Raw genomic sequence first — 27,053 nt, forward strand, 5'->3', positions numbered from 1 at the left:
TTCAATGATATAAGTACCCTAACCCTAACCCTAACCCTAAGTACATGAGGTCTTTGTAGGTATCTCACAAAAACACCTCACATTTGAGCTGAGCTTCCCTGGTAGACTTTCTCTATGAATGTTTACCCATCCTCTCAAACCCAGGAATTCCCATAGGCCAAACAATTTCTTCCTCAACTATAGCAAGTCATAGGGACTGAACACAGAATTCACTGGTACTATAAACTCCACTTAGAAGTTGGAACTCTCAGTCTTCTCTCCGCGACTCAGTTGCTTCAGACTTGAGACCCAAACCTCCTAAGATAATTATCTTTAATGATAAAGATAATACGTCAAACAATTATAAGCTTCTATGCATGAAGAAATGCCAGTTGGAATAACATTTCTCTAAAAATGATTAAAATGTTTTTCTTACCATCTATGGCCAGAATCTCAGCTGTGATTGTTTTGTTAACTATGAAAGTAGAATCTCGATCCATGTTTTTGACAAATTTGATTTCAGCAGTTTTTGAATCAATCGTTAGGAAACCACCATTGTTACGTCCCATAATGTATCTGTTTTATAACAGAAAAAATTAATAGTTTCCTTTCGAATATGGAATATTGCATATTTAATGAAAATGACTCATTTTATACTTATTTATACTTATAAAAGAAATTTAAATATGCGTTTACAAAAGTAACAGAAAATTATCATAGCATGGATGAACAATGTATCATAATCCTTTAGTGTATATTAGTCTGGCTTTTCAGTTCTACTCTGCACAATAAAATAAAATGCTGTGTCTCTGGTCTTTACAATATAGTAATTATTTTGCATGGGGTGCTGATATTTTAGGCATATATGAGAGGGGACCCAAAACCTGGAATTATTTTTTGGAGGACAGTCCTCGTGTAGTACAGGCTTCCCTGGCTAGGTAAGTGTTCTAGAAACCCATCAGCATCAGTGTACAAACTATCATTGTTGTGAGATGCTGCGTTTGACTTCAGTGAATTTTTTTTTTTTTTTTTTGAGATTCTTTCAATGCTTTACCCATTTCATGATGGGTGATTTACATGAACAATCTGCTCACACCTCACTGAATGTTCAGTAATTTTTGACCAAGAACAGCATGAGCCATGTGTCTCACCCTCCCTATTCACCTGATCATGCCCTAAGAGACTTTTGTTTTTTGTTTTCCTGAATGAAAAAAGTCCTCAGAGAGAAACATTTTGCTGATGTGGAAGAGGTGAAACAAGAAATGGCCAAAGCACTAAAAGGCATCCAAACTGACGAGTTCAAAAACTGTTCTGAGCAGTGGGAAAAGCATCTCTACAGGTGTATTGCATCAAACAGAGAGTACTTTGAAGGTGACTGAAGTTTAAACATGTAGGAATAAACACACTGTTAAAAAAATAAATTCCTTGTTTTGGGGTCTGCCCTCATGTAGCTTTGTATGTGCTATTTCATATGATTCACTGGTGCACTTCTACTCTTTTGTAAGACTCAGTTGGAAGTTTCCACAAACCTTTTACCTGATCTTCTTGATAGGCTAAGTCATTCTATCTTAACTTATATTTATGCTGTCTTTGCTCATAACAGTAGATTCTAATGATTTAGTTAAGTGTCACTTCTTGAGTTACCCAGTTTCTTGTTTTTGTCAACTTTGTGTCTCTATCTTTGGCACATAATAGTCTATGTGTTATGTTGTAATAGTTTATAGACTAAAACTATATCAATAAATAACATATCAAGCCTGGCCCAGTGATTCACGCCAGCACTTTGGGAGGCCAAGTGGGGAGGATTACTTGAGGCCAAGAATTCGAGACCAGCTTGGGCAACATTGTGAGACCCTGTCTCTACAGAAAAATAAAAAAAGAAATAAGGTATCATAAAAAGTCTTACTTGACATATGAGGCAGCTTTGCCAGTCTCTTCATCGATGGCTTGATATGTTCCCACAACATAATCCACCAATTTTTTACTACTTATGCCTTTTTGCACAGTAAATGTCTTGGAAGCTGGACGGAATGCAATTCCTTCTTTTACATTTATTACCTGAATTGTGACTGGGGTTGACTGAACTCGATATTGAGAGATTATTGATTGGTGAAATTCAGCTTTGTTTTTGACAGCAATGCCAAGTTGTATGTTTTGCAGTTGTTCATAATCTAGAGGCTGGAGCAAAAAATAAAATTAGAAGGAAGGAAGTGTCACAAAATATACAATCCCACAAAACCAGTAGAGTAGAGGAGAACTCTATGGACAGGATTCTCTTGTTTTCATATAGCAAAAACAGTTTTAGAAATCATTATAATTTTGAGATAGAGAAAGCTTTAGGATTCTTAACTAATGAGACCTCAATTTGGTAACTGATATTTACAAAGCAGGGGATCTCTTTTTAGAACAGCAAAATATTATTATAGACTCTTTAGGTTATGAGGTGCAGTTAAAAAAAAAATCTCAGCCAGGTGAGGTGGCTCATGTTTGCAATCCCAGCACTTTGGGAGGTGGAGGTGAGATGATTGCCTGAGGCCAGGGGTTCGAGACAAGGCTGGGCAACTTGGTGAGACCTCGCCTCTACAATAAAATAAAAAAAATTAGCCGAGTGTGGTGGTGTGTGCCTGTGGTTCCAGCTACTTGAAAGGCTGAGGTGGAAGGATCGCCTGAGCCCAGCAGATTGCGGCTGCAGTGGCCGTGAGTGTGCCACTGCACTCCAGCCTGGGTGACACTGATACTCTGACTCAAAAAAAAAAAGAAAACAAACAAACAAAAAAACCCCACCCAAGTTTGCTATGGTAACATGGTTTGAATCCTGGTTCTACTATTTAATAACTGTGTGACTCAGGGCACAACATTCAATTTCTCTGATCCTCAACTATTCATTTCTGAAAAAACAAAAACAAAAACCTTACCTCACCAAAGTGTAATGAGAACTGAACAAATTAAGGCTTCCCAAAGAGCTGGGATTACAGGCTTGAGCCACTATACCCAGCCCAATATCTTATTTCTTGATGTAGTTTTAAGCTATAAACTATCACAACATGATACATAGATTACCACCTGCCAAGAACAGAGATACAAAGTTGACCTAGCTCCTATAACTGGCAGCCTTGGTCATTCACAGAATATTCATCAGGTTCATGTGCAGTAATGTCTCTTCTAACTTTAAAAACTCATACGTGGCAAAGACAAATCATCTTAATAATCTTGGTTGACAAGTAGGCCTCTCCAAAGCAGTGCATGGATGGCCCACTGACTCTTTGTGAATGATTATCAGAAGGTTTTGCATGATAACTATTTGGGCTTAACCCTCTTATTGAGGTGGCCCACCTCAAGGCCTGAGGAAAACCAGAATAGCTTTTTTTCATTCACTAGTAGCAATTATTTTCAGGATGATGAGATAAAGAAATGTTCTTTTTCGTTACATTTATATGTCACTAAAAATACTTCAGGTGAGAGATTTGGATTTAAGTTGCAACTTTGCCATGCATGATTGGCTTTGTGTGCTCCAGCATTTCCCAGAGGAGTGGAAGAGACAGATGTCGAAACCGGTAACCATAATACAAGGGGTCAGAGACAAAAGAGATTATAGGGTCTGTGTGTGGAAGTGAGGGGCTAATTCTACTTGAGAGAGTTAGGGAAGGATGAGCTAAGTGGTGAAGGATGCTGAGAACTCATTCAAGCATAGGTGAGAGTACTTGCAAATACTGAGTTACAGAAGGTGATAGGGAGTAGGCTGACTGCAGAGTGGGCTTTGTGTGCAGTTGTGAGGACAAAGAACTTCATCTGAGAGGTCAGCGGGGAATCAGCAAACCTGGCTACATATGAGAGCCTTCTGAGGGGTCTTGAAGTCCCGCTGCTGCTGGCTTCTCCACAGGCCAGTTAAACCCATAGTCCTCACATCTCCACTGTCTAGGAAAAGTTGCAGGTGACTTGCGTTGGCAATTAGGTTTGGGGGGCCACTTTCACGGACAATGGAGAACCGGAGACGGTGTTGAGGAGAAGCATAGGTGATTGACATTGCTTGAAGAAAAATATGGTAGTGAACTTGCGAGAGTGAGGAGGACAAGGTTGATAGAGATAAGAGGTAGGGACATTTGTTCGGAGGTATTGTGATCATCTAGGAGAGAAGAGGCCAAGCCGGGCTAGAACACAGGCAGCAAGAAGGGACAGGAGGGTCAGACTTCACAGACAATTTCTAGGGCAGAATTCAATGACTGGCTATATGCTGTGCGGAAATGCCACGATTCAAGGGCAAGATCCAGGTTTCTAGTTTGGGAGAGCGAATGCTGTCAGTACACGAGAGAGAGAATAGCTCATTCCCAGGCATTGCTGGGAGTTCATAACAAAACCCTTGCAGTAGGGATGGCTATAGTGCTGTGAAAAGTGGAAGAACCAGGAATTGTATGCACAGCTTCAGCAGACCTCTCGTTATAGGAATTTTATGAGTCTATCACTCCACTGGACTCAAGAAATTAAAGAGGCTCCCATAGAATCCAAAGTACTTTGCCAAGGAATGTTTCCTAAAAGTGGTATTTCTTCCAGTCTATACCGTACTCAGGCAGAAATATCGTCATATATTTCCAGATATAAAGCCTGTGGTAGTCAAACATGTTACATGGAAGCTTTACTCAATTATTTACTTTTTTATTTAGCAGATTTTGTTCATATATTCCCATTTTATAGGACAAGTTGTAATTCTTTTCCTCTGTTGATGGTAGGTAATCCATATAAAACAGGTTGACAAGTTTGCAAGGCACAGTTCCATGTATTATCTTATTCTAACTTCAATCCAATTATAGATAGTGAATGAGATTAAGTCAAGGAATGTGCCCTGCTTTCTCGTGCTTAAACCATGCACACCCAATGATATGTTAGTATGTACTTAAAGTATGCACACTCGTGGTATATTAGTGTGTTTTTGTTTACTATAGAAAGTACAGTAGATTGGAAAAATAATACACCAACATGTTTTTTTGAGTTGGAGTCTCACTCTGTCACCTAGGCTGGAGTGCAGTAGCACGCTCATGGCCACCATAGTCTTGACCTGTGGGGCAGGAGATCCTTCCGCCTCAGCCTTCCAAGTACCTGGAACTACAGGCGCGCGCTACCATGCCCAGCTAATTTTTGATTTATTGTAGAGTTGCCAAGTTGCCCCGGCGGGTCTCGAACCTGTGGGTTCAGGCAATCCACTCGCCTCAGCCTCCCAAAGTGCTGGGATTACAGGCTGAGCCACCGAGCCCCGCTTATTTTTATGTTTTCTAAGTTTTCTATAATGAAGTGATATTATTATTAATAAGTAAATAAATTTTATTTGTAAAAATAATAGTTTTGGTTAATATCAATTTTTTTTAAACTAATGAAGAGCCATCAGACCTTACCTTAACCACTTTGAGGATGCCTTCATTAGTTCTAGGATCAGTTTGTATTTCAAACCAATTGCCTTCATTCCCAGAGGTAAAGAAATACACAGCAAGCCAATTATCTGTGTACTCTTCATCCCAGTCTATTACTTGAAATCGAAGTAATTCAGAACTTAAAGTGTTTTCCTCAATACGTGCTGAATACTGAAAAAGAAAGAAGTAGAATTTAAGACTCAATGCCAGGTTCTACCTAAAGGAATTATATTTCTTCTGAATGGCATTAATTATTATTTCTCAAAGTATGTAATGTCTTCTTGCTGGTTTCTGGATTCTTACATTTCAAAAAAGTTTTTTTTTTTTTTCAGAGAACTTAAGGAAAAGCTAACAGACAGGTAAATACTGAATGGGAATGGCAAATATTAAGTATATATAAAAATGACACAGGAGCAGTGGTGTACCTGAGAGTCCTTAAGCATTGGGAAGTTATCGTTGACGTCTTTCACTTTAATACTGCACTCGCATTGACTTGAAAGTCCTTCTCCATCTCTGTCAGCACCGCTCACAACCAGGTGATAGCTGCTAACTTGCTACATGTGGAGGAAAAAAAAAAATTAATCTCCAAGAATATGAATGGAAGCTATTTGCTTCCTATGGGTAAGGAGGTGAAAATATTCTAGTTCATATATAGGGGCACGTGGGACTCTGATGGTGGAGGTCTTTAGGGGGCTACAGCAAGTTTTCTCTTTGGTGAGTTTCATAATATGGAGTAATATGGAGTTTGGCAGTGTAGCCCATAGTGATGGAGACAGAAGGTGGTGGCAGGTATGGAGAGAAGAGAGGAAGGAGATTCGTTAGTGTTCCAGAAGCAGAAGTAAATGAAAAGGAGGAGTCAGGAGAAGTGTGACATCAAAGAGGACTTTATTCCAGCTAGAAATTTCTCCCTTCATCTAAGAAATTTTCTTTTCCCCCTTATATGAGGTATTAGTCACAGCTGAGTCTTTGTCCATGTATGCCAACGCCTACTCCACCCCCCCACTGTAACTTCCACGGGTATGTTTAAGCTACAGTTGATTGTTCAGATGCCAGGCATACATCCCACCCCACCGGAATCACACTCCGGAATGCAGTTTCCCTAGATTGGCCCAATTGAGTATTGGAAACTTCTTTTCCTTTTGGTTCTTTTATTCTCAGGTGAAAAGAAGTTACTTTTCCCACAGTCAAACCCTTCATCTGTGAATGTTCCCCAAGTGCCTTGCTGTACCTCTCGGTCAAGAGAATTGGTCAAAGTATGGACTTCCCCGGTGTTTCTGCTTAGGAGGAACATGGGTATGCCTGCAGGTTCCTGAGAAACTATTTTGAAGGCAATTTTAGAGTTCTGATGGTTTGGTTCATCTGCATCTGTGGCATTTAGGATCATCACCAGTGAGTCTAGGAACACAAGAAAATGTTCATTAGAGAATATGGTAGAATTGACATTATGTTCACATTAAATCTTCAGCACAATTTCACATTTATCCTTGTACTTTTAATATCGTAAAACTATCTACATACTTGAAAAAGTATTGCATGCCACTTTGTGATGTCTCTTTCTGTCTCTCCTAACCAGAACTGTACTGCCTTTCATAAAAATCTTCCAATTCTCTCTGTCTTGGCTTTGTGAAGACTGAGAGTGTTTTCTATCTTTATTTTTTCTCTTGATAGTCATATAATTCTTCCTTTTCCCCAAGTTATTCAAGTAATATGAATATATCTCTCTTCCTTATATCTTTTTTTTTTTGAGTTGGAGTCTCATTCTGTCGCCCAGACTGGAGTGCAGTGGCTGCTCCCGGCCACCGCAGCCTCCACCTGCTGGGCTCCGACGATCCTTCCGCCTCAGCCTTCCAAGTAGTCGGAATTACAGGCATGCGCTACCACGCCCGGCTGATTTTTTGATTTATTGTAGAGATGAGGTCTTGCTGCCCAGGCGGGTCTCGAACCCGCGGGCTCAGGCAATCCACTCACCTCAGCCTCCCAAAGGCGCGGGATTACAGTCTGAGCCACCGAGCCTGGCTTGTTCCTTATATCTTAAAAGAACCTGGCTGATGCATCCAGCCACATAATGCTGCCTCTTTAGCTTTTTGACTACCTGAAACTCATGTAAATTATATATATGGAAAAAGATACTATTGACTTGATAACAGGACTATGACCTAGAAAAGCAATGGTAGTTGATAATCAGGTCAACTACACATTTTAGGAAGGAAGACCCAGATCATCTTAATGAATTTCATTTTCCAAAACTACTGATCAAACCAAGAGAATAAATTAGTTTATAAGAATGATGTCTTATAGTGATACTTATATTTGAAAATAGATACACTGGAAGAAGTAGTTGCTATAAAAGACTTACTTGCAGCACTATTTTCTTCTATTTCACCCGTGAATATGCTTTGTGAAAACACTGGAGCATTATCATTAACATCCAAAATTTTGACCGTTAGTATAAGGGGCTTCTCTATATCTTGTCCTAGGGCATTTAGAGCCCGACACGTGATCTGGAAACAGAAGAAATGTGAATTATTACTCTACACACTTACTTTGTATACTATTAAGACTTGTAGAAAGAAGGCCTCTGCGGGCATGTACGTGAATTTTGTGCAGAAAAGAAAAATAATTCCCCAAAGGTAGATAAGTAGGAAAAGGTGCCCATTCTGGGCAGACCAGCGGATGCTATCTCATGTTGAGGTGAACACTGGACAAGTTGCATGCAGGATTTCAGTCTCCCTCATGCTCCCTCCTGGTGTGTTCCTTCAGGATTGTGAACTGCAAATGGAGGCTTTTGGTAGAGGGACTAATGGTGGTGGTGGTGGATTGATTCATTTACTGATCCATCCTTTTTTTTTTTTTTTTTAGTTGGAGTCTCACTCTGTCACCCAGTCTGGAGTGCAGTGGCATTATCATAGCCATCATAGCCTTGACCTGTGGGGTTCAGGTGATCCTTCCTCCTCAGCCTTCCAAGGAGCTGGGACTATAGGTGCGAACTACTACACCCAGCTAATTTTTTTTATTTATTGTAGAGACGAGGTCTCACCAATTTGCCCAGGCTGGTCTCAAGCCCCTGGGCTCAGGCAATCCTCTACACTCTGCCTCTCAAGTGCTGGAATTATAGGCTTGAGCCACTGGGCCTGTAAATTCACCAGTAGAGGAGCATTACTTTCCTCTAAACTCACCAGTAGAGGAGTGTCATTTTCCAGAACTCTGGTACACAAGGAGAAGGGTGCCCCAGTGTTGAGGACACAAACTTACCAGGAAGCTTGGGGTTTCCTCTCGATCCACTATGGCTGTTATGTTAATATCTCCAGAGTTTGGGTCAACAACAAAGATTCCAAAAGGTGGCTGATCAATGCCCACTCCAGAAATTTTGTAGGTAATTTTCTGGTTTGCTTGGTAATCTGAAGTAATCTGTAGTCAAAAATACCCAAAATGTTGAGGTGAACGTCACTCAGACTTTTTCTTCCTCACCCTGACCTCCATAGTATAAAGTCACATGTACTTTTGTTTCACTCTTTTTGACACCATGCCATTTACTTTTTGCCTTGATAATACTAAGAATACTAAACAAAATCAAATTGTTGCTTTTGCCTACAAGCATGGACCAATGCATGTTAATCATTTTGGCTTTAGGATATTTGCTCAGACTGTGGCCATGTGTGATGATAAAATGAGGGAAAATCAAGGGCATTTGATATTGACAAGGCCATTCCTAAAGACTCTCGCCTTACCTGATACCATTTATTTAGTTTAAATAGGGGAAAATGGAAAGAAAAAAGGGAAAAGGATTGTACAGTAGGTGTTAGGATGCATCAACATGAACTATTTTTATTATTGTAATTTTAAGTTTTTTAACAAGGAAAATTTCAAATATATGTAAATTAGGATAGTATAATGAGTCTGATACATCTCATCACCCAGCTTCAACAACTGTCAAGACATGGCCAATCCAATGTTTTCTCCCAACCATTTCTCTAATTGTCTTATCCATATATATTTTTTCTGTTTGTTTGCTAGAATCTGTATCCAAGTAAGTCTTCTATGTTAAAATTGGTCCATATGTCTCAATTCTTTTTATAACTCTAGAAGTTGCCTCCATTTCTCTCTCTATTATTATTATTATACTATTTTGTTGAAGACATCAGTTCATTTGTTCGGTGGACTCCAAGTTGGTATGGTGCTAATTGGAATTGTCAAATTATTTTAATGTATATCTTGTACATTTATTCTAAAAACTCACACTATCCCTGTCGCTAGAACTTACCTTAGCAATTGGGTTTCTTTTTGAGTTGTCTTCTCGTTCTCTGCAGGGTCTTGCAAATTTCACCCATTCACGTTTATACCTTCTTTTGGCTTGCTGAACTGCCGTCTCATCTTCTTTGTGTTGTCCTTTTGTCTTATGCAAAAAGAGGTTCTATTTATTATGCACATTCATGGAAATTTGTACTTTGAATACTGAATATAGACACCCAGGTTGAGGAATGCCTATGTTTCAAGATACGTAAGACTATTAGATGTCTAATTTGCTTTACCTGATGCTTTGTCAAGCAAGTAAGAAATGTTAAATAATTAAAGTACAATGCTATATGGTTTTTAATACTAGCATTTAATCATATTTTATATTTCCATTATATACTCCACAGTATCTAACTGTCTGGGCACATGGGATTTGACCAGTTGATTTGTTTAAGATAAAAAGAAATAATGTATGAAATAAATTATAGTAGTGACATTTATAAAGGACTGATTTTTTAAGTATTGTTAGGTTAGTTGCTAGAATTTCAATTTTATACATTTTCACTATTAAATTATCAAATAATTTTACACATAACCATTTATATATTTTTCCTAAACACATTTTAGTTATTTAAACTAGACTGTTATTTTAAATACAAAAGACTTTTTTATACTTTACCTCGATTCGCAATTCTCCATGAACCAGCATGACCACCTGTAGGCATTTAAATAAAGTTAAATTAAGTATGAATTCTTCAAATAAGTAATTACATAAAACTAATAATCCTGATTATTGCATTCTGTTGTTCTTATTGTCATTTGTTTCTATTTCAAAAGAAGCAGGTTTGGAGAAGCAGTGGTCAAATCTCTACTAGGAAGAGAATTGTTGTTCTCAATATAAACAAGTTCAGTTCTTTCCTTTGACTACAGAATTTTAATAATTTAAAGAATAATTTATTGGGTTATTCAAAACTATGCCTAATAGCCAGTTGTACCAACTAGACAATTCTTACCTGGCTCTTCCCTAAACAGTTCCCAGAAACTATGGAAGTCATTGCTTGAGAGACAATGGTAAGCATCATTGTGATAAGCTTCAGAAAATGGCCATAGCAGATTATTAAAAGCCATCCCTCACCCAACTGACTTGTAGGCAATCCTGTATTAGTTATCTGCAACTACCGGGCATTTTCTTTAATTATACAAAAGTAGAGAGAATGGAATGGAGCTAGTTTGGGTTAGAAAATGGAACATAAAAGATGGGAATATGCTGTTCTAATCACAAATACTGTTCTCTGTGAGACATGGATCTGTTAATATTTGACCTATTACTTCAATTTAAATATGGAACTTAAATTGTTGCACTGACACAAAAAATTAAGTGAGGGTAAAATGAAGTCAGGCAGGCTAGGGGCTTCCCTTTCTCGAGAGTGCATAGCGCCTTCCTCTGTGTCATCTTCCACCTTGCTTTCCACCTGGATTGCATTCCTCTTCTCCTCCACCCACTTAAACATTACTCATCCTTTAAGATGCATTCAAGTTTAAACAACTTCCATGAAACTGTCTTTACTGATGTTTCCATTTCTGAGTTTGTACAAAACATATTCCGTGCCATGTAATTTAACCCATGATAGTTTACTATTTCTTATTGTTTGATGTGCATAAAAGAATTTATGTGCTAAGCCAAGAATTGTGAACTTTCCAAATCAGTGCTTTTATTTTATTTTATTTTCTTGCAACTCTCACAATACCTGTCCCTCAGCAGGCCTTTAATAACTGTTTGCCAAGCCACTAATTATCTGACCTGAATCTGGTAGGAAAATGACAGTGGAAAATAAATCAGAAGAAAAAAATTAGAAGAATATTAATAGTAGCTAATGTTTATTATGTGATTTCTGTGTCAGTTGCTATTTCTAAAGTTTTATACTTATTATCTCATTTTACACTTTTAGCAGCCATCTGGAGGATATTCTACTGTCATAGACTCATTATATGAAGAAGAAAAGGAGACATGAGATAATGAATACTTTGTCCTAGCTAAAACCTCTTGTAGGATTTTCACCCCAGTAGCTTGACTCTACAGCATGTAATCACTCCGGCACTAGATTCAAACCAAAGTAGACATAAATTAGTAGAAAAAAACTAGTGGTAGTAAGAAAGTTATATGACAATTTAGATTTCTATCTGACTAAAGTCTGTGGTCCCTCCTGAAACAATGTAGATTTGTTACATTGTTTATTTTCTAGGGTTGTAATGAATAGACCAGTCCAAGTCTGAACCAAAGGAGTAAGTATGTCAGACATAGGATGTCAGGACCCTTCCATTTCTAAACTCTGATTTCAAAGAGCAGGTGTTCAAATTGTTGTGAACAAGAACAATTGCATGTGATTACAACATGTCAAAAATGATTTTACAGCATTGCTGCTGTTTATTAAGCAATGCCATGAGCTACTTGGGAGAAAAGACCAGAGTAAAGCAATGATTTGTACAACTCCTTTCTCAGTTCACAAGAACGATTCAGCCACTCGTGAGGGGAGGGATGGGCCAGGCACGATCCTCTTTACAGGAAACCTGGAAGGAGTCATCCAGAAAATATGAATCATGTTTGTACTTGTCACACAGAGGAGGATTCTTCTAAGAGACATTAAGCTATGATTCCTGTTTTCCTGGGAAGCATAGGAAGAAGAACTCTTCTCCTGAACTTTGAGAAGAATACTGTCACAGTTGTTTCTTATTTCTTTAATCTTTTCATAGACTTCCAGACATTAGTCTAAATCTTCACTCTTTTCTGTCCTTCCTTTTAAAGACAGACCACCAAGAACATTCCCAATTTTAGGAAACATTGTGGAAATGTGTGTGTGTTGTGTGTGTGTGGGTTGTGTGTGTGTGTGTGTGTGTGTGTGTGTGTGTGTGTGTGTGTGTGTTTTGGTACATCTAGAAATATGCAGTAGCTGATAAGAAAAATTTCTAAATATTGTAATACTCTTTAGATATTTGGAAACATAATCACAGCCTTACATGATCTAGAATAGCAGTTTTTAAATGTAAGATATTTCAGTTAATTAATACTTATATAATGGCTACTTGTTTTAGCTAATTTGCTAATATAGTTATTTTGCATATTTTAAAAAGAGTGTTATTTATTTGAATGGCAATAAAAACTGCATATATTTATCATATACAACATGTTTTGAGATATGTGTACATTGCAGAATGGCTAAATCAAGCTAATAAATATTTAAATGGTTTTCTGACAATTTACATCAACTAAGTTTCTCTTTTGGTGGCCTGGATTGGAAATACCAGTGTGCAGAAAACATCCCTTATCTTGAGAATTTCTGTACTTTTCTTTCTTTCTCTTGTTTTCTGGTTATTTTTAAAATTTTAATTGTATGACTTGTAAAGCACTGATATAGCCTAAATGCTTTGGGGCAGTTAAGAATTAGAAATATTTAATTAAAAGCAAATGTGATTATTACATTTAAAAAGTATATGAATAAAGTAATTTAATGCTCATATACCCTATTTGCTATAAAAATGTATATAGTTTTATCGTTAAGTTTCCTATTGAATATGGTAGGTACACAAAAAATATAATTTGAGAGCATGGGTGGGTAGATTTTTAAAAACCATTTGTAATGATACCTGCTATTTAACTTAATTTGGCCAAGGTTTTGTTTTTGTTACCTCAAACTTTAGTTTGGGGAGGGACAGTTCATTTGATTATGGATTAAGATGCAGATAGCTTGACCCACTGGGTCTGGAGTATGATCACTCTTCTCATCTCTAGAACGAGGACTTTCCTCTGGGAAATTTGTAGAACGAAGTGGATAATTCAAAGAAAACATTACAAGTTTTAAACATGATTTTATATTAATTAGTTTTTTTGGGAAAAGGTGTCATGAAATATATACAGGTTGGTGATATAATTCCTGTAATTGGTAAGACACAATGATTGTGAATGTATCCGATTATAGAGGTCATTCAATACATGTTTGATGTATAATGTATGCACATAACTGGGGTAAAGTTCAGAAGAAATGAGTGATTTCTTTTCATAATATTTTGTAGCTTTCTCTGCATATTGAGCTTTCATATTTAAAACTCACAATCCCCAACACGCTGTAATAAGTTTTGTATTTATCAAGGCAAATTCCTTCCTTGAACAAAAATGATATATGTCTAATTACTTGAAAATTATTACTTAATTTTGGACAATTCAATTCAATTAATTAATTTAGAAAGTTAAGGCCTTGTATCATAATAGAGACGCTAAGAATAACAAATATCCTTGGATATCCTTAAATGCTTATTGTCAGTGCTGTGTAGGCTCAGTCAAGGGTAGTAATATAACATTGGACACTGGATCCTAAATCCCTGAGTTTAAATTCCAGCCCCACCATGTACAGGAACATTACTTAGTCTTTCAAGTTTTTTCATCTGTGAGACAGGGATAATAATTTTATTTACCTTATAATTTTGCTGTGTGGATAAAATAAGTGAATAGTTGTAAAGCACATAGATGAGCCCTAGCCCACAGTAAGTTTAATTGACAAACTTAGAAAAAGGCATAAAAGAACCAACTGACTGAATTAAAGAGACCTGTTACTATTATTTACTGTCAAGGCACATAAGAACTTTTTCTTGACAATCAGAAAGAGAAAAGTAAACAGTGTTCCACTGAACAATTGTGTCGGTTGCTCCTTGAACAACTCCAGGAGGCAGTGTTCACATTGTAGTTTATGTAAATGTACCTCCCGGAGTTGTGCAGTACACAACCTGGCCAGCTGCACAGTGGCCTTGCAAGAAAGATATGTATATTAGACAGATTCAATTCTTCATCTTATAATTACAGGTAGCAACCGATTACCTATATAATTTTCTTGTGATGAGCTACCCAAAGCAAGCCCTCACCTTAGGCTATTAGATTGACTCAATTGGAAAGGAAGAGCCAAAGGCTAAGAGGTTTATGAGAAGTCACATGGGCACTAACCGTTCTAGCACCAGATGAAAACCAGTTTCGAGTATTAAGCAAGCGGGAGTGCTAATTGGTAGAAGTAATTACCTCTTTCCTGACTTCTTCCCAAGTAGGCAGGACTGATAGGAATCACTTGGCAGGATTATTGCGGTTTTAACATCTTAACTTATGGAGAGTTTCAGCTGGAAATTTATCTTTATATATTTATTAGTACTGGATACTGGATTCATCAAGAAAAGAAAAGATACTTCGAAGATGTTTCTTAAGTTAAGAGCTTGAGTCATGTAGCCTAAATTCTTTTCCTAAGAATTTACTTCTTGGATGTTCTATAGAAAACGGGGGTTGAAGATATTTTCGCTATATTTACAATGTGCTGAATTTGGAACTCGGTATTTAAAATACTTTTCTCTTTTTTTTCCCTACACCACCAATTCCTTTTAAAAATTACACTTTAAATATCTTTAGATCCCAAACATTTCTATTAAAAGTTTTACATAACATAGTAGCATAAAATTATATTACTCGCTGTCCAGATGCTTATAAGAATGTTGGATGACAAATTAATTTAGATTGAGTAGACTAAGTCTAAGACAAATTTGAAGACAAAATTTCTTCAAAAAATTAAATCTCTGAAGATAAGCATTTTCAACCACAAAATCTTTTCCTCAAAATGTCTGTTTTATGTTATATAAATGCATCAAACGAGCACAAGAAACTGATATTAGTTTTTCTGCATTAGTAGACAGGTGTTCCCTATGCCTTTTCCTCCCTAATCATTAATGTATATGACTGAACAGTTGAAATTCTGAGGAATTCTCCATGTCTGAAAACACATTATTTCCCACCCAACATTATATTCATTTAAGATCTAACTTTTATTTTTTCTTGTCAGTTTTAAAAAAATTAATCTCATAACTGTTTTTGATGAGCTCTTTAACTCAAGAAAAATGTAGATCCTTCCTTGACTTATTAAAATTGGTGTTGGTGGTTATTTAAAAATAGTAAGACATAATATTCAGAAGTTGTTGAGAATTCATCACTATTATTAAAATAGTACAAGTGATAAAAATTGGAGGGCTTGCAAAGCAATTTATATTTCTCAAAGTACTTTTGCACACATTGCTGTTTAATTCTCACTATGACCACTTTTATTAGGCAGGGAGTGGTGTATGATTATTCTTACTTGACAGTTGAGGAAACCTGGAGTGAGTCAATGGTGTAGCCAGAGACTCAAGTGAATGACTTTGTTATTTCTCTAGGCAACCCTTGCATGGATGGCAGACTTATTTCAAAGCCTTCATACATGTCTTCCAAGTTTCAGACACCACCCTTCAACAACAAAAGATGTGCATTCCCACTGGACAATGCTTTCAAAAACATTTCTTCCCCCCCCACCCCATAACCACACTATTTCAAAACTCTGGGTGGCTCCCCATTTCTAAAAGGATTCCATTAACCATCACAGAATGTACTTTTCATTCTGACCCTCATCTGCCTTTCCAACTCATGTCCAAATTCTCCAAACCAAACTGTCAATCCAGCCAAACCAGTGTGTTCATTTCCCCCTGGCAAATGCCATAATTGTGCCTGCCTTCATGTATAATTGTTCTGATGACCCATCTTTGGCCCATCTATAACAATCACAATACAGCTCAAAGCTCACTGAATCCATGGAGACTTGATTCCCTCACTCCTGACTGACACCGCCTTCTACCAATAGCATTCATAGTAGACCAGCACAGTCCAATAGAAATAAAATAAGAACCACAAATGCCAGACACATATATTATTTAAAAATTTTGACTATCATATAATAAAAGTTTTTAAAAGGTGAAATTCATTTTAACAATAAATTTAATTTAACCTAATATTTCCCAAATACTATAATTTCAACATATAAACAACATAAAAGCTATTAATAACATTTTACATTGTTTTGTGTCAAAATTTTCAAACTATGATGTATATTTGACACTTTTAAAATTCAATTCAGACCAACCACATTTCAAGGGTTAAATATTGCCTGTGGCTAGTGGCTACCGTACCGGACAGAGTGGGTCTAGACCACTCAGTTGAACAATTACATATGCAGTTATATTGTTTAAATAGCTTGTGTGTGTATAAAATTTTGCTAAGTGGAATAAAATATATGACATTTCATAATGTCTTCCATGATTAGAATTATAGGGGCACTGTGGGGGGGGTTACAGTTCAGATAGGGTTCTTTCAAGCATTCATTTATACCTTCTTCAAATAATCATGTGTCCACTGTAAGACAGATATAGTAGGCATTGGGTATACAAAGATAAAAAATAATTTCAGTATAAGGATTTCACAGTTATCCCAGAATCAGAGTCGTAGTTAAGAGTAGTCTCTCTGTCAAAGCAGGGAAAGAGCTCCCCTTAGCTTGTTTGGGCCCACTTCTGTGTCCTTGAGGTAATGCTATTCTGATACTCCGTGCTACATGGTTGCTCACTTCCTGAGCTTGGCCATTGGCTTGGATGTTTGGGTTATCAGGCTACCTGCAGTTCAGCCCAGAAACTTCCCATCTGGTAAGGTAAGAAAGCCATACAATGGTCACATTTCTCTTTAGCAACATTCTTGTTTCTAAGAAATCCCTGAGGCACCCAACACAGTTATATTGTTTTAATAGAAACAGAATCTTAGGAAAAGCTGAGACTCATTTTCTGCTTGTACATTGTCTTGAGAGGAAAGACTGGGAAATCCTAGCTCAGAAAGCAGCCCTATGTGAAACAATTTTAAATTTTTAGACAGTTCTTTCTTGAGATCTGTCTCCCTGTAACCTCTGGGAGTCCATTTATCTCACTTTTTTTAGATGAAGAAATGAGGTAAACAGATGGCTAGGTCAACCTAACACATTATGAGGAACAGGAATTAGCATATTCATTTAAGGTATATTTAACTATTTTGATATCTTTATGTAACTGATAATATTGTGGCATATGTGTGTTTGTATGTATATGTACATACGTATATATAGTTATAACGTATATAAATATTACATTATTATATAATATATAATTATTATATAAATATATTATATTATATATATTATATATACATATATATAGCTACAACATTACAGCTAAGGAATAAACTAGGCTGTAACATCCATACTAATATTCTATTTCTCTTTTAGATAATAACTATGCAGACTTTCCCAATCAACAGAAGCATTCTCTTCTGAAAAAATGGCTTAAAGATATTGTATGGTTTTTTTTTCCCCCTCCAAAGCTGAATTTAGTTTCTTTTTGGTTGGCATATAATGGCTAAACATAAATGCTTTTCTTAGTAATCCTCCTTACTTCTCTAGAGTCAAACGCTGCTTGATTTTAATTCAGCAGTTTTTGACTTTAAAAACATGTCAGGTGTCAAGACCAGGCATGTAGAGTTCTTAGCCATATCTTTAAGAGACAGGGAATCTTGCAAAACAGAGTGGCTCCCTTTTATGTATTTTTTGAAAAAATAGCAAAATTTGGAAGAAAATGAAGATGTTGTGAAAAATATAACCTGAGATTAGGATTATGCAATTTGTTAACTAAATAGAACTACTACATGGTTACTTTTAAATTCATTTCTTTCTGTTTTATTTTTTCTATGTAAAATACACCATTCAAAAAAGAACAAAAGAAATTAGTGATCTTTACAGTTTCATTTTATAGTGTTTATTTCCACTGCACTCTTTTTAGAATGTATAATAGGGATTCAGCAATCAAATAGAATATCCTCTCACAAACAAAGAACAAGGAAAGTTTGCAATTATTAGGAAAATACAAGACTTACCATTAAGATGACCAGAGCTTCTGTGATTCTGGGAAAAATCCCCACCATTGTGTCTGATTTCCTTGGTGAAGAAATCCAAGGAAGTCCCTGCTTCTCCCTTGCCAGCAGTCTGCATATGATGTCCAGAAGAGCCCTCAGCAGGGTCTCCACTGCCTTCCACAGGAGTCTACAGATGGCCTGTTATGCGGTCCCTCCCCACCCTAAGCCAAGGGTTGGTCTCACCAGAAACGCTTACATCACTTTGGCTCCCAGGTAAAAACTTAGACACACCTCAATTCCTAAAGCAATGAAATCCTTTGTTGGAAGCAGAAAGAAAAGTTCACAGGCTAAAGACAAAGTTTAATAGGATGGTGCCAGATGAATAATAAATTAATCACGATGTGGAAGTGCAGAAGCTAGCCCTGACCACACTGAAAAAGAATCTAGTTGGCTTCTGACGGTTACAATAAAAACTGAAAAGCAAAGCAAAACATGCAAAATACCCCCAGATTTAACTTGTAGAAGAGCGTTTATCTTCAGCTTCAGGATATGAGTAGATTTAAACGTAAGTGAAATGTAGGTATTAGCAATATTACATTTTATTGAAATTAAGTACAAACACAAACAGCAACAGCATCCCATTAAGAAACTACTAATGCAGGTTTTGAATAAAAACAACTAGAAATCAAATGGAATAGACACATGGTGTCTTGGATAGTTGAAATATATAAATAATGCATTACAAAATTAGATCTCTGACAGTATTCCGATAACATCTTTTCAGTATTTTTATTTAGGTATTTATTTATTTATTGAGTCGGAGTCTCATTGTCACCTCAGGCGATCCTTCCGCTCAGCCTTCCAAGTAGCCAGAACTACAGGTTCACACCACCAAGTCCGGCTAATTTTTTGATTGACTGTAGAGAAGAGGACTCGCCAATTTGCCCAGACTGATCTCGAACCTCTAGACTGAGGCAATCCTTGGGCCTTCTCCTCCCAAAGTGGGATTACAGGTGTGAGACAGCCACATTTATAACTTTTTTTAAAAAAAATAATCTGCCTAATAAGTTGGGTTATCTTTGTGCCCTTTTGATTACTCAAGGTATTTCCCCCATTGCTGTCTGTCTGCACGATGCCACATACTTGGATATGCCTAAACATTTGGACTGTAACCCAAGTTAGATGAGAGGGGAAAAACTACCAACACCATTTCAGTTAAATTGCTTATAACATTAAACACACTTTCAAAAGGTCTAGGATATTCAAGGAAAAGTTTGTTAGAAGAGCAATATGATTTCTTTTTACTAATATTTTTTTAGAGGTAGGGTCTTGCTCTGTTTCCCAGGCTGAAGCACATTGACCTAACCATAGCTCACTGTAACCTCAAACTCCTGAGCTCAAGTGATTCTCCCACCTCAGCCTCCTGAGTAGCTGGAACTACAGGTAAGTGTCACTGATCCTGGTTAACATTAAAAAAAAAAAAATTTTTTTTGTAGCAATGGTCTTGCTATGTTGCCCAGACTGGCAATTTTATCTTTAGAAGTATTTATGTCAGACACTGATAGATTAGTTTTACAAAAATAAGGTAAAGTTTCCAACTAGTTTTATATTGTTCTCATTTTTCTAAACGTTATAATAAAAATATAAAAAAGAAGAAAGATAATTTTTGCATCAAGTTTTAGAAGCTTTTTAGTTTTAGGGAAACTACTTAATGATAATGTATTTTAAGATGACAGTTGTGTAGTGTAGGAGTTAGGAGAAGCACCTTGTATGTAAAACTTTGCCTTTGTTTCTTTTAAATTGTGGTAAAATATATAACACTGAATGTTACCATTTTGATTAGAATCCTTTCCAACATGAAAAGACTCAATGTAGGACATAGTCTTTTCTGAATTAGGAGATGGTTTCTCTGACTAGACTAGTTAGAAAATAAGAGTGGACAGAAGCTGAAGAGAGTATTAATAAATTTGTTAATGATTTATATAGTGCAGAAGGCAGTGACCAAAATGTAGGTTAATTTTCTGAATTTAGCATTTGAATTTGGTTACAGTGGTGAGAGTTTGGGGTTTATATGTATGTATATGGGCGCTTTTTTCTTACGGCATTGTGAGAGAAAATCTGTAAACATAGGTAAAGACTAGAAGGGACCACCATAATGTACTGGAACTTATTTTTTGAATGAGGGGATTATAGTAGATGTATATTATTTTCTTCATTTTCACCTTTACATAGTTTCTGATTTTGTTTTTGTAATGAGAAAAATGAGCCAGGTGCCGTGGTTCAAGCCTGTAATCCCAGCACTTTGGGAAGCGGAGGCGAGAGGATTTCCCGAGACCACGGGTTCGAGATCAGCCTGGGCAACTTGATAAGACCTCGTCTCTAAAATAAGTCAAAAAATTAGCTGGGCATGGTGGTACACGCCTGTGGTTCCGTCAAGGCTGCAGTGGCCGTGAGCATGCCACTGCACTCCAGTGTGGTCAACAGAGTGAGACTCAGACGAAAAAAAAAGTTATTTTAAAAAAGCAACTTGAGAAAAGCTAGTCTCTTTATGAATAACATTCTCAACTTGGGGGCAGGAAGAAGAGATAAACTTAATAAACTCTCAATTTCTTTTCCTTCCCTGTCATCTAATATACAGCAAAATTCTTTAGATTATTATGGTGCTAAAGACAAAGTAGATATTAAGAAATGATAGCAGCGAATTATGATATTTGTAAGCACACCTGTTAACTCGCATTATGCACCAAATTCTAGATGAGGCTCCGTTTGTTTTGATTTGCCTTTCCTAAGACTCCAGTTTGGTGACAATTTTAAGTAATTAGGGCTTTAAAACGGTGATTATCATTCCACTTTTTCCTGACCTGAGCACAGGTGAAGGATGTCTCTGATACTGCATTTCACTTCTGAATTTTGAAATACCATCTAAGAATTCTTGGCAGGGCAGTATGTAAAGGACACAGACACCCTTGATAGGAGAGTCATTTAGTGTACTTGGCCTGATGCAGTTTAACTCCATCCACAAAGAGGAATTGTAGAAAGCAATAATTCCCGTTGTGTTTTCTAGTCAGACCAGGCCCTCTAGTCTTCTTTCTATGTGCCCTTGACAATGTTTTAAGCCAACACTTCCTCTGCTTTGGAAGATTGGAGACCTCAGTAAGGTAATAAGGCATCTTCCTATGCGAGCCACCATTACTTGGTGGTAGGAAGGGTTACTCCTGCTGGGGGTGCATTTGCGTGGTGCCTTCTGGACTAAACAGTGTTTCACTTACCTTTTCATTTGTGTTTGGGAAAATGAAAAAAGGGGGAATTTTCCAAGCTTTCTGGTGAGTGGTTATGCTATTACTCTCCTGATGGTGGTTTTGGAAACATAAGTCCAGCTTGAAAATGGCTCTTATTCAGGAGGCTGAAATAAAAATAAGAATTTTAACAATAATAATCATAATCATTAAAAGGGATGCCACCGTATATGTCTATTGTGCTTCAATTCATGGCCACATTGAAAATATGAGAGTTGGAAAGTGCACACTATAACACAAGTTTAAAAAAACTAAAGAAACAATTTTCCTCTTTGCTGGAAATTGAACCACGTTTTCCTGTAGCATAAAGAGGGAAGCAATACAAATGAATATTTATTCAAGTGGGCAGTGTCTTGAGAGGCTTCTATAATGTTTCTAAGCTCCTTATCTACAGAAGTTCTATTGTTCATTAAGTAGAGAATGTTAATTACGCTTCGCCTTCACCCGCTTTAGTTTGTTTTGACTGGAAACATGTACGTAATCTATCTTATATATCAAACATCACTACTTTTTGATACTTAATTGTTCTTGCGCAGCCTCAAATTCATGAATTGAGATAGTTCGTTTCACAAATCATGTGTTAACAAAATTATACATACATCTTGAAATGTTCTGCAAAAGTGGTGATCCATCACTTTTTGTTATTCAAGGTAATGGAAATTATACACCTCTTCCATCAGAACCATCACCCGAAGGCATCCATGAATGTCAGAAAATGCAATAATTGTGCATCTGCAGAGAACAGTCTGTACTTCAGTAATTAGTAAGCAGAGTTATTGACCCAAGTTCCTTTCAAATTTATGTAACAAGGTTCATGATGCTTCTGTTATACCTGGAATTATTTCTTTGGAAAGATTTGCGTAATTGTTATCATGTACTGATTCATACCCAGACTGCAGAAGGGTAAATTTGAATGAATGCAACTTCTGCTGTAGGCCAGGGTCAACCTCTTTTTGCTCTGATTTAGTCTGATTGGGTAATTGCTTACTTGTGGGAATATTTTTGTAATGTCATAAAAGTATGAATGAGGAATTTTCCAGAGGAAGCCTATGCTTGCTTTCACAAAATATTTCTTTTAGGAAAAGCTTTTCTTTGGCTCTTGTTTGTGAGGGGTAAAACTGGCAAGGTTGTATCTACTAACAAAATGCATTTTGAACCATTTAGTTCTCTCCCTCTCTGAGCACCCTCCTTAATGAAATTTTCCTAACATCTCTCGCACAGCCTGGGCCATGGGCTGATAGCTGAGCTCTTGCTTCTTTCTTGCCTCTTGTCCAGATTACTCGCCCTCACTCGGCGGTCCGAGTACTGGTTTTCAGAAGATCATGGCTTCCGGTGTACTTAGAACCGTATAGAAACTGCCTGTCATGGGTTTTAGGGAACTGCCCAATCCATTTCCCTCTCCAGCCACATCCCACACTCTCTCTTGCACACACCTTCTTTTGTTCTTTCAAAACCCCAAGTTCTTTTTGCCTCAATGCTTCACTCCCCTGGTACCCCTCCCCTAATTAGATGGCAGTTAATAAAATCTTCTCAGAGAGGTCTCCCAATGCTTGGGCATCTTCATCCCATTATTATTGTTATTGCTATCATCATCATCATTATTCTTATTTCACCATTTATCCCAATTTATTTCTTGTGTAGTACTTAGTTCACACAGGGTAATTTATTAGTTCACTTAACTGTGAGTTCTATCAGAGAGAGATCATGTCCATTCTATTTATTAGAACATTCCCAGAACTTAGCAGGGTGAATACATGATAATATGTGTAAAAAAAAAAATCCGTACAAGTGTTATCTGTTGGATCAAAGGAAATAAATAGTTCAGTTTTTTAATAGATTGTCATCCAAAAGTCTCTACCAATTTACATTCCAATTGATAACATAATTCCTGTCCCTCCTTCCTGTTCCTTTCTGTCCCATAAAGTTTGTTATAAGTATTTTTTCCTAGTTATTTCATGAGAAAATTGTACTCTTATGAAAAAAATATATTTTGGTTCTATTAAGAGATTAACTGTTATTTTTATTTTATTTTATTTTATTTTTATTTTTTGAGTTGGAGTCTCACTCTGTCGCTCAGACTGGAGTGCAGTGGCCGCTCCCGGCCACCACAGCCTCGACCTGCTGGGCTCCGGCGATCCTTCCACCTCAGCCTTCCAAGTAGCCGGAATTACAGACATGCGCTACCACGCCCAGCTGATTTTTTGATTTATTGTAGAGATGAGGTCTCGCTGTCCAGGCGGGTCTCGAACCCGCGGGCTCAGCTAATCCACTCACCTCAGCCTCCCAAAGGTGCGGGATTACAGGCTGAGCCACCGAGCCCGGTTAAATGTTATTTAAATGCAAATAATTTATTAGACTATAAGAAATTAGAATAACATTAAGATTCTGACTATATCAATCTAAGTCACTAGACCCAGAACTAAGCAGGTTCTGGATCTTGGCTAGATCCAGGGGACCTGGCCTCCCTCCTGTGCCTAATATCATCCTCATCTTTCCATCATCTCATATGATATGATGATATGACATGACAACATGTGAGAACCAGCTATACAAAGTCAAATATTAACTACTACACTGTCCGGTGATGTTATGTCTTCTTCATTTGTACATTTTAAATCTTCCCTGTGATGATGAAGAGCACAAAAGTCGTCACTTATTTTTAAGTATCGTGGGAGAGAGACCTGTTTTTCTAGTAACCACATTGTACCAGTCTTACTATTGGTAATTCCTGAGAAGGGAGATTTTCTTTTTTATAATTGTTTATTTAGATCTCAACTCACCTCTCCACCCGTAGGAAGAAATAACAAGTGGGCTGTCCCACCGGCTTCTGACACCACATGGTACAAGTCTAGGCTGCCAGTGAGAATGTATGAAGAGGCATCTGTTCTCCCTGCTATGTCACGGATGCCAATCTCTGGAAGAATGCAGTCAGAAAGTAGAATGGAACATTAAGAAAAAAAATGACCTCCAAGGATTTTAGGAAGGACTGTAGTAGTTGAGAACCACCAACTCTAGCATGGTGAGGAAGGGACATACTTCTCAAAGAGGAGACTGTCATTCTTTATTCTTCAGGGTCAGTGCATTTTTCTACCAAAGACTCATGTATTACTAGCTTTTTGCCTGTGAGGCGTCACACGCTGATACTTTTGTGATTAGTAAGTTCCAAGCAAGTTTGTCAAACCTGTAAAACTTGCACAACTTACTGTACTCCATGTTTTAGTACTGCTCTTTCCATGAGGAACTGCAAAACCTCCTGAAAAAATTAATTAGAATAGAAATTCCAAGTGTGTTTTGTTGCTACTATTTTCCGGGTAAAGAAGAACATTTCCATCTCATGTGGATCTGCAGTGCTTAGGAAAGCACTGAACTCTTATTTTAGACACATGATCATTTTTTTTTTTCCCTGTCATTTTTGATATGTCTAAGTGGACTTCCTTTGAATTAATACCATTATTATATTCACTGACATTAAGAAAAGGATTAGAATCCATTATCTACCTGAATTATTTTGTTTGCTTATTTATTTATTTATTTTAGAAATGAGGTCTCACTATGTTGCCCAGGCTGGTCTCAAACTCCTGGGCTCAAGCAATCCTTCTGCCTCAGCCTGCCGAAATGCTGTGCCTGACCTGAACTGTTAACAAATCTGTCTTGTAGGAAAATGATTTTTAGCCTATAGATCTTTTCTTTCTTTTTTCACATTGACATTTTTTTGAACTCCATTTCGATTTACTTTTCTTTATAGAAACTTCTCAAAATTCCTCTTGATTCATTTGGTCTGAACTCAAGATGTGTTTCTGAAAGTGCAATCTTTGCAGCATGAATTCATGTTTTTGAACCAAGGCTGGCACAGCTGCAATATATATGGCCTTTTTCTGAAAGGTAGACCTACAGAGAGATTAAAGGTAGAGAAAACTCCACCTCTGTTCCCTCTAATGAAGCAGCATGTCTATGAGTCAGTTTAGGCTTCATTTTTGATGCCTTAGACACGAGGCCACTTTTATGGATGTGTGTGCTTGTCCTCGGCTTGTGCAACATGGTGACAATATTAATCTTCAGTTCTCCAGCTTGAAGTCAGAATTGATAGATTCTCACAACACCTTTTTATTTCTTTAGACTTTGAAGTGATGCAATTTATGCTAAATTGGGTTGGCCAGCCTTCATTTGCAGGAAATGCTATGAGCTTATGAAATGTTATTTCCAGTTACTAAGTTTTACTATATGGAAGCTCCTTAATATTTAATTGATCTATGAAGGTTTTCTCTTTTTTTCCCTATGTTTTGTTAATTTGTATTTTGTCCAGCCTGGGCAACATAGAGATATCTAATCTCTACCAAAAAAAAAAAAAAAAAAATTCAGCCAGATGTGATGGCACCTGCCTGTAGTCCCAGTTACTCAAGAGGCTGAGGTGGAAGGATTGCCTAAGCCCAGAAGGTCGAGGCTGTGGTGAGCTGTGATCATGCCACTGTACTCCAGCCTGGGGGACAGAGTGAACCCTGACTCTCTCTCTCTACATATATATATATAGTGAGGAAATTATTTATATCTTCTAGTGTTTTCAAATTTATTATCACATGCTGTATATAGCACTTTTCTTAGAAATTTTAAGGAAGATTTTTACAGAATAAATGTAAAAATTAGTAACTTTATTTGAGTAATAAAGATCTAGAGAGTGAACTGAGAAAAAGAATCCATTCAAAATCTCAGTGAAAAATTATAAAATTATCTGGAAGTAACTTTCTTTTTTTTTTTTGAGTTGGAGTCTCACTCTATCGCCCAGACTGGAGTGCAGTGGCCGCTCCCGGTCACCGCAGCCTCGCCTGCTGGGCTCTGGTGATCCTTCTGCCTCAGCCTTCCGAGTAGCCGGAATTACAGGCGCGCGCTACCACGCCCGGCTGATTTTTTGATTTTATTGTAGAGATGAGGTCTTGCCTGCCCAGGTGGATCTCGAACCCGCGGGCTCGGACAATCCACTCACCTCAGCCTCCCAAAGGCATGGGATTATAGGCTGAGACACAGAGCCCGGGTGGAAGTAACTTTCTTAAGATGCACAGAAGACTATTTTGAGAGGTATAAAAAAAGATCAAAGAGAAAGACATTATTAGGTTTCTGTATGAAAATAATTACTATAATAAAATATCAATTCCTAAAAAAAAAAAAAGCTTAATTCTCAGACTTGACTCATAGTCTAAGTGGGAGATGGAGAATTTTTTAAAAATCGACAAATTTATGTGGAAAAAAGTTCCTAAATGCTAATGAAATAGTAATTATGAAGAATATTGAAAGGTCTTGTCTTACCAGATATTAACATTTACTATGAGGATACAGTTATTCAAATAGCAACTGTAACATATAACTGTTGTTTCTGAACTCAAGTTTCTATGTGGG

At 37.1% G+C, this 27,053-nt stretch overlaps 1 protein-coding gene across 1 annotated transcript in view; it reads right to left on the reverse strand.

Annotated features, from left to right (window-relative positions):
• The window catches only part of DSG3 (desmoglein 3), a 33,054-nt gene extending 14,514 nt beyond the window's left edge, over nt 1-18,540 (reverse strand). The window contains exons 1-10 of the mRNA XM_008073388.1: nt 18,391-18,540; nt 10,291-10,326; nt 9,640-9,771; nt 8,631-8,786; nt 7,735-7,879; nt 6,607-6,773; nt 5,804-5,932; nt 5,364-5,549; nt 1,886-2,157; nt 416-555 (exon numbers count right to left, since the gene is read on the reverse strand). Of these exons, the coding sequence (XP_008071579.1) occupies nt 416-555; nt 1,886-2,157; nt 5,364-5,549; nt 5,804-5,932; nt 6,607-6,773; nt 7,735-7,879; nt 8,631-8,786; nt 9,640-9,771; nt 10,291-10,326; nt 18,391-18,438 (1,411 nt within the window). The 5' untranslated portion in view covers nt 18,439-18,540. The remainder of the gene's footprint in view (nt 1-415; nt 556-1,885; nt 2,158-5,363; nt 5,550-5,803; nt 5,933-6,606; nt 6,774-7,734; nt 7,880-8,630; nt 8,787-9,639; nt 9,772-10,290; nt 10,327-18,390) is intronic.
• Nucleotides 18,541-27,053: the final 8,513 nt, after the last annotated feature.

Source organism: Carlito syrichta, unplaced genomic scaffold (assembly GCF_000164805.1).
Source record: "Carlito syrichta isolate Samal-C Ts95f unplaced genomic scaffold, Tarsius_syrichta-2.0.1 Scaffold315831, whole genome shotgun sequence".
NCBI classification, from domain to species: domain Eukaryota; kingdom Metazoa; phylum Chordata; class Mammalia; order Primates; family Tarsiidae; genus Carlito; species Carlito syrichta.